The sequence below is a fragment of the Anneissia japonica genome, unplaced genomic scaffold (assembly GCF_011630105.1).
Source record: "Anneissia japonica isolate Jap-2015-1 unplaced genomic scaffold, ASM1163010v1 scaffold4054_len1135799_cov195, whole genome shotgun sequence".
Lineage (NCBI taxonomy): Eukaryota > Metazoa > Echinodermata > Crinoidea > Comatulida > Comatulidae > Anneissia > Anneissia japonica.
In genome coordinates this window covers 256014-264771 of record NW_022694605.1, presented here as the reverse complement: position 1 = coordinate 264771, position 8758 = coordinate 256014, and the positions used below count along the sequence as shown (strand labels likewise).

Genomic DNA, 8758 nt, shown 5'->3' with positions numbered 1-8758 from the left:
GTACGCCTATAGTATAAGTATGCCCCTAGGCTGGTATTCGGGCTAGGCCCTAGGCCTAAGCTTAGCCTTAGTAGACCATTCTCTATGGTAGACCATAAAATACGCAAGAATAACAGAAAGGATTTTTAACCCAAACATTGTGATAAGCCCCAATCGAAATACATGAAGTGGGCCTAAATTTTTATGACATAAATTTGATCGTAACTGTTCGTGCCACGTTTCTCATGATCGCGATGTCGACTTTGCAAAAAAGCCAAAATCAAGTCGGTCATTTCTATTGGCTAATCATGACGTAATATCATTTACCGTACCTTTAGCATTCGGAAGTTCCGATACGGTACCATATCTCTAGCCACACCGTTTTTATTACATGATGCTTTCGAGACTTGTTATATAGGTGGTTTCATTTCATTTATTTATCCCAATTAAATATTTTCTGGACTATCATTCCTAATAATGTTATTACTGTAGAATTATTTATGTTCATCATTCTTGTGACCAGAGCAGATGGACAAATGACTCAAGTTCTTTAAAGCTTGGTTTTCATACTATCGCTACATGCTATCTACCTATCATGCTACATGCTATCTACCTATCATGCTACATGCTATCTACCCATCATGCTACATGCTATCACTTTTGGTGGTGCAGATTGATCAGTCAAATCGACTGCTACAGTGTGCTATACAATGATTACAATGCTATACAATGATTATATAAGTGCTATACAATAAGTGCTATACAATGATAAGTGCTATACAATGATTATACAATACAATAAGTGCTATACAATGATTATATAAGTGCTATACAATGATTGCACAGAAAACACTGTAGTGAAAGTGTAGCAACCAAGCTTAAGTTTTATGGTTTAATGAAATAAAAATAGATGTACAGTATGTTGTAATGGTAACAAAGGAAAATAATTCCTGTTAAGTCTTAATTATTGTTGATCAAACTTCATAAATTATTTTTTAGGTGATGGATGATGACTATGATTGTGATGACCTGGATGTTTTGACATCACTTTTAGAGGATTACATCGAGGAAAACCCTTATGATGTAAAACCGGATTTTACCCAGTTTAAAGGTCGGAAACTAAAAGATAGTAATTTGCCGAAGTCCAACAAATCTCTCCAGGTTGATGTACGTGAATGTTCCCAAGGTGACAAGATGGAGACGGCAAAAAGCCGTTGTACATCTCAGAGTATGAAGCAAAGTAGTGGTAGTAGTGATGAAGACAAATCTAAAGCTGATTTACTTGGTAAGATTTATCAACATTTTAATTATATGTTTACTTTCACAAATTTGTTAAATTTAGCTCTGTAATTATTTGTAATCAAAGCTTAAAGAAATATAAGTTGGAATTTGATATATGATTTGATACCTAAGGAGAGACTAATATGTGAGGTGTCGTCTCAAATGAGTCTTGTCATACCAATATCAAAAATTAGATAAATGAAAATAAGGTTTATTTTGTTCTTTGAATCAAGTTCCAAAGTACAATGGTGTTTTTCAGACATTTGAAACATATTTTAGAGAAAATCTTCTCTAAAAACAAATTGTGCCTCAGAAACACCTAACACATGTAAATCAACTTGGAACATTTGCTATTTGAAAATAAGAAGTCAGAAACAATGAAATCCAATTTTAGTATAATATGTTGTCATTAGTATCAAATTATGTGTATTTCTATTGCTTTTGTCTCAAATTATGTATAGATGAGATGCAGAAAATGAAAGAGCGAATGAAGCAACTGGAGGTACAGATACAGATGAAAAAGGTAAGTACAGATAGGAAAGAAGAAAAGGAGGTAAATGGAGGAAGGAAAGAACTGGATCTATTCTCACAGGCTATGGATGAAGAAATTGCAAACAAGAATGCCGCAAAGAAGAAACTTAAAGAAATCAGTCATGTGAAGAAGAGGCGGATTGAGACTGAGAGGATGGCTAAACTCTCGGGTAAGTTTTTTTTAATTTATTTATTTTTTTTTTATTGTACTTTATTGAAGTAACTTGTCTAACAAGTTTTTGCCTCAGCAGGCATTATAACCAGCATTGGGCATTGCAATTTATATCAAATCATCATTTAATTATTTATTTGATTCAAACAACAAATACGAAAATGGGGGAGACAAGGGCTAACCAATTGGATTGGATTGGATTTATTCGGTGTAAACACCAAGGACAGCCCACGAATGTCTAGAACAAGACTTACTTCTAGTGGGGTCCTTCAGGTGGGGATTCGGCAGTACACCTAGAGACAATCCCCTAGACTTTTCTGATGTGTAATGCGTTCTTTAACCTGCACATGTACCATAAATGCACGCCAACGGCTTAAACGTCTCATCCAAAAGACGGTGCGCTATTGTAACTTGTATTTTCAGCCCTCCAGCTGAAACACAAGGAGAGGCAGTGATGGGAATTGAACCGGGGACCTACAGATCTCCACGGTTCAGCGCACACACAGTGGCTACCACAGATTATATTGAACCCCAACACGATGGCGTGCATTTCAATACTTGGAGTGTGTATTATACTATCTTATCTCAGTTTAATCAGTGGACCTTTCGGTCGTTGTATCTTAGTTTTTCTTTGTAAATTTTAATTTATGATTAAATGTGTGTTTGGTAACTAATATAATGCGAGCTTTTGTGTTTTTACTACATTTTGATGGTAAAATATTAGATTTTAAAATGCCTATTCCAGAAAGCCTATGAAGTCATTCAAGTGTAATGAATGATAACCAACGTCTGGTTGGCAACAGAGGGCGCCACCTGGTGTTGTGATGACACAACTGTGATACTCTATACAGGCATGGACTAAATTTTATCTCATCTCTCTCCTTAATAGTCTACCATTCATTCATGAAATAGCTTTCCATATATAAAATTTTGTTGTTTTATTTACATTTCTACAATATTCTATATTTCTAGGCATATCTTCTGAGGACCTTCTTGCATATGATGATTACAATGATTGGGATTTCTGCAACAGTGATAATGATGAAGAACATTATGAAAGCGCTAGTCCTACCAAGGAAAAAACTTACCCAGACTCTGAGCAGAATGAGAATAGTTCCTTATTTAATAAGAATAAAAAACGAAAGGCCCATTCACCAAACACCAATGTATTGAATGTATTGAAAGAAAAAAGTAAGATTTTAATTTGTTTTTTAAAATTGCTTGGCAGATAATATTATAGGTTTGTGGTACACCACATGAATAGTTCTGGGAAGAATTAATGTGATGATGTTTTCATATAGATTTCTCTATTCCTCTCTTGAAGACAGTGCTATATCTTGGGGGTGCATGGGGGCACACTAACCCCCCAAAAAATGTTGCATCGCCCTGCCCGGCCCCCCCCCCCCCCCAAAAAAAATCACACTCAAGGAAATAAAATCACCTCAAATCATCTTTTTTTCCAAGCCAGCACCCCTCACCTAATCATCAAGCTTCACCTTCGCGCACCCCATCAGCTCTAGATGTGTATAAGAGACAGGCCTAGATGCTCAAAGAGTGTGTGTAGCTCTTCTTCGGTTATTTCCACAATTTCAACAGCGCCCATCGTCTTGCAATATTTGTCGAATATTGATAAGACATATTTAATTTGTCTTTTGGAGCTTTTGCTATCAGCTTCATTAAGAAGTAATGGGCCTACATCCAGGAGCTCGAACCAACCATGTTCCATTTTTTATCGTCTACTCGCTGATCCATGGCACGGTCAAGGGCCAATCTCTTTCATCGTAAAGGTCGCAGTCCTGTTTGCCTTTAGCATGATGTTAAGTGTGGGCCTAGAGTTTGCACATCAGGCGACATGGCAAAAAAGTACTATTTTTCAGGGGAATAGTATTCTGCTGCCCGCTTCTTAACCAATCAGATGCGTAGAATCTATGTATGAGGTATATGATATATACTATAGTATGACTATAGTGTAGTGATATAGTATTTATATATGATGGTACATTAACTTTTCTTGCTTCTTGTGTTTAAATATCCTTGCCTATTTTTTGCATAAACTGTTTGCATACATATCAAAATCATGTTGGTTAGATTTTAAATGAATGGTTTTTTTGTTTTTTTTGACAGCGAGTCCGTACAAGTGTCGGCTCTGTGACAGGCAGTTTAACAACTTTGATTCCTTCAATCTACATCAATTTCAGCATTGCAAAGAACATCCGTATGAGTGCAAGAGCTGTGATAAGATCTTCCCTAATAAACTACTATTGAAATCTCACTCCAGAACTCATGGTGATAGCCGTGTTGAAAACCAGAACAGCACACCAACAAGAAAATCCTTATCTCAAAGTAAATCCTTATCTCAAAGTCAGAGTAAACTGAGCCATTATTATCCGACTGAACTCAATCAGAATAGCAAGAGACCATCTGTGACATCAAGTGACTCTAGTGCCCTCGAGGGCCACCTGGCTGTCAAAAAGCGAAAGATAGAAGAGGAAGTTTTAGAAACAGATGCTTTTTCACAAATAAGAATAATGTGAGTAAAAAAATTATTTTAATAGTTATGCATGCAATGTGATAAAAAGTCGTTTGCTATGGGATGACTGTCGGTTATTAAGTAGGTTTCGAACACGAACGAATATGTGTACGCATACGTTTAGCTATCAGTAATGGTTTGTAGCCATTCTGTTTTTTTCACAATCACAGTACAATTCAAGCGTAGGCCGAGGGCCTAGGCCTATACTCCGTTTTCTTCTCTCATTATGCTTAAATTTTAGTATGTAAGGTTTTGGAAATTGATAGCCGAATAATACTCATTCCTTTGTTGCCCAGAGGATTTGGTTATTTTGTGATAGGTTTGTGATAGGCCCTATTGTTTATGACCCAAAAATTCCAGGCTACAAGCCAGGCCTAGGCCTACACGAGAATCCCGACACCACCAAGATCCAAGCACCAACCTTTTGATACCCCAAAATGAGACACATCCTATTATAACTTGCTATCTTCAAGTGTCACAAAAATGGCACGTACGTATTCATAGATACATTTATTTTTTACACTACTGTAAAATGTGACAAAAATACGAAGATTCCACTAGAAATCTAAAATTTTCCTACGCGTTTTTCACTTACGTGTAGTGGGCGAGACAGGGTTCGAAATAACGCTGGTCCGCTGGCCAATGGCTACTAAAATGCATGGCAGACCTGTTAATTATCCCAATAACAAGTCTGCGTGACCAGTTAAAATGTCAATGAAAGAATGACGAAATACCTAAAGCTTTAATCATTCACCTCTTAACGATGTTTTTACAAAATATTTCACACAGATAATGTCAACAATATCGCTATTTTCTGTTTATTGTCATGTTAATGTCCGCTATGAACAGCCTCGGTCTCAGTCATTCAAGGCGAACCGATGAACATCACGCACTAGCCTAGACCATAGAGGAATCCATGGCTACACATACAGAGGGAAATCACCTTCTCCGCATGTTATAGCGACAAGGAGAAGTTGATTTCCGTCTGTGTGAACACCGTGAAGTTAAAACATCCATGTCATGTATCCATCCCACAATGCAACGTGGGACAAAAAGTTAATAAACAACGCAACGATTTCCAGACGAAATAACGCAATAATCGCACCCTGTAAATGAACCGTTCGTACAGTCCCAATAGCATTGCCATGGAGATTATCTATTAATTAAAACGACACTCCAGTAAAATGTTATATAAAGCAGGGAGTTGGATAAAGTCAAAGTTATGCCTTCCATTGTTTTAATAAAGTGCATTATCGGCTATGAATACTTAAAAATCGACTGTAATCAACCTGAAATGAAAAAGGAACTCAAAGCAATTGTTTCTGTTGGCTCTTTTTCAGTAGACGTTTAATTCGGATTTGGTATGTCATTAGATTCATATATCAGTCTACATGTAAATTACACTCACATTCCTCAAAAACATTGCTAATTACGGAGGGAATTTGCAGAGAATGAAATTTTAATTTGTTAAATTTTTAGATTTTACTCTAAAACAAAACCACGAGGGTTTCTTATTCATTTTAATAAATTTGTTTAATTTAAAATTTATCGGTTTACGCTAAGCTTATTCCTGTCAGCAAGCTGTCACGCACTTTGAAACTTTGGGCGATCTGACGTCACCACAGTGGGATTTTTGCCCAGCAACATGACCCCACGAAAAAAATTAAGCAATTAGCCGGAAGAGTTTAGGAGGCGCGACCTGATATTTACAACAAGTCGCATCGTCGTGACCACGAAGAATGTGTTGTTTACAGTTTAGAAAAAAATGTCAGACCGAAAATGCACGTAAAAACAATATAAAAGCATTCATTTTATTGGTACAGTAATACAATTTGCTGTGCACTACAGCTAAACAACAGGTACTGTACGTATTATATGTTAAACTTTTTTCGTAGGCTAGTCATACCGAATTCACTGGGCTAGCCTATGCTGCTAAGCCTATTTTTAGCGTCTCGGCTTAGGCTAGGCTCTAACTGGCCTGCCTTATTCGGAAAGGATTCAATAGGAATGTTCCACAAACTGATCTTTACTGAAAACCGAACATCGTAGCGAACATCGTATTGTGAGTGCACTGTACATACAAATAGATTCCTGTATTTATATTTTGCGGCATAATTTCCCATACAGAGACAACAGAAAGATTTTTCTGTATCCGTCAGTGTTACTTCATTGGTGCGGGTGAGGCAGCATGTTTAGCATGTGAAAAATATGGTATTTGGGCCTTCCAAAGTTGGCAAGATAGTGGCTAGTGAAAGAGATTGAGGACCAGTAAAAGTATTAATTTACTGGTCCACTTGGCTAGTTAAAAAAAACCTTAAGGGAAACCCCTGGTGAAATATGCGTGTCGTCCACATGTTTAGTGTTTATCAACCGGTGTATGACTTCATTAAAGATGACGTATCCATCACGTATGCGTTAGCGTGCAAAACCTCCCTTTTAATCAATCATTTAAGACTGTTTAAGGCCATGTTATAGCACTCTGCCTTTGATTATTTGGACACTCATTAGATGTAAGTAATCTATTTAAACTTTGACCTTGCTACTAACCAGTGTGGTTTAGTGGTTGTAATGGGGGTAGGAGTGCGAGTTACCCTGGCCAACATTATTAACCCATCTGTTACGTGGTGCTGTAAAGAGCTTATACAGCATTGTTTGTGGTGAATTATAAAAATATATCTTGTATGCTTGCTGAAATGATTTTGGTTTACATTGTTTTACAGTGTGTTTAATATAAGCCATTGATGATCATCATGGTTGACTAGCTTCTGAGTTACTTTATAATCATTTTTGATAATAATTTTTGTAAGTCAATGTATTTTAATATTTTTTTTTCAGAAACCCACTAGTGTCATCTTCATCATTTAGGAAGTATATTGGTGATAGAAAATTTATACGTTTATCAATTCTAAAGTCATACCTGAATGGAGGTGAAATTGAAGGGAACTGGGTGACTAGTGGTGTAATCATTTCCAAGACACCACCAAGGACAAGTGCAAAGGTAAGCCATAAACAAAATTTGTTAATTAGGAAGGGGTGGAGGATAAGATTCTATTAATTCTAAGAGTCGCTAAAGACAAGTGCAAAGGTAAGCCCTATATTTTTTGATAGGTGGAAGGAGTAGGTGCTATCACTTTAAAGAAACAATCTAAGTGCATACAAAACTCTTCAAATTAGTGAAGAGAAGGGGAGGGGCATCGATCAATTTCAAGACCAGTGCGAAGATATGTGGAAGTTGAGTGGTGCAGCAGTTTAGTGCTTGGATTTTTAATAATTTGGATGCAAGTTTGTGACTGACGCTGGTTATACTTTCTGTCCTTAGCACTTTATGTTTACCCCTCTTCACTGAGAAGTAAAAATGGGTACCTGGTACAATAGGAGGTGAATGAATCAGATTAAAATTGTTAGTGCTGTATTACATGTATAACTGGAATACTTCCCAGGGAGCGAAAATGGTTGCTAACTGTGTTTGATTGAGTTTGTGACCAGGGCAAAAAAGTTGCCTTGAGCAGTTCTGAATTGGATATGTGCACTTTATAAATACTATTAAAGTATTAAAGTTGAGTTCTAATGTTGATGTAGAGGAAGAACTGTTCCTGGTAAATACCAGTAGTGGTATTAGCACTAGGGCACCATCAGTATCATCAACTACTCATAATGCCCATCTCGACATGCCAATTACTAATTGAGGCTAGCACCGAAGCTCTGTAATGACATCTCCAATACATTACCATTGGTTCCTTTGTATAACTGGCTATTTAAAAGAAAAAAAATATTATTATTATTATTTACCTCACATCCAGCAGTGCGTACACTCGCCACTTACAGGATGAGAACGATGCTTTTAAACTAAGTCTCTTTATGAGGCTTAAGGAGTGGAGTTGGTTTTGTCATGACAAAAAGTCCTGCTGTGACAGGAATTGAAACCAGGACCCTGGGATCAGAAGGCAAGCATCTTAACCACTGAGCAGTTCAATTCCACTCAATTGTCAATGTTATTTTTTGCCTATTTATTGGTAATTTCCAATTACCCCTCCCCATTTACGTTTTTATGAACATGATGCTTACTGATGATAGTTGAATGTCACATGGCAATTTATCATATAGTAGGAATGAAAACAACTGCGTAGGTTTCTGAAGATAAATCTTTTGTTAGTTCAAAAGTTGTTCATTAATCTCTTGTAGAAAAAAACAAATTTAGAAGTAACAAATGATGCCTGAGACTGACTGACATTGTCAAGGGACAAAAAAAAAGTGAAAAGTGTAAA

The 8758-nt window shown here is 36.7% G+C and overlaps 1 protein-coding gene across 1 annotated transcript; it reads left to right on the top strand.

Annotated features, from left to right (window-relative positions):
* The first annotated feature begins 981 nt into the window (after positions 1 to 981).
* LOC117101126 (zinc finger protein 79-like) lies at positions 982 to 8179 on the top strand. The gene is made up of 6 exons (XM_033241015.1): positions 982 to 1264; positions 1722 to 1961; positions 2936 to 3154; positions 4088 to 4493; positions 7329 to 7491; positions 8051 to 8179. Exons 1-6 carry the CDS (start codon positions 982 to 984, stop codon positions 8177 to 8179), a joined length of 1440 nt encoding a protein of 479 aa, XP_033096906.1.
* The last annotated feature ends 579 nt before the right edge of the window (positions 8180 to 8758 follow it).

Coding starts and splice junctions, on each gene's coding strand:
- LOC117101126 (XM_033241015.1), top strand. CDS start 982: ATGGATGATGACTATGATTGTGATGACCTGGATGTTTTGACATCACTT. Junction 1,265..1,721: donor ATCTAAAGCTGATTTACTTG/GTAAGATTTATC, acceptor AATTATGTATAG/ATGAGATGCAGAAAATGAAA. Junction 7,492..8,050: donor CACCAAGGACAAGTGCAAAG/GTAAGCCATAAA, acceptor AAAGTATTAAAG/TTGAGTTCTAATGTTGATGT.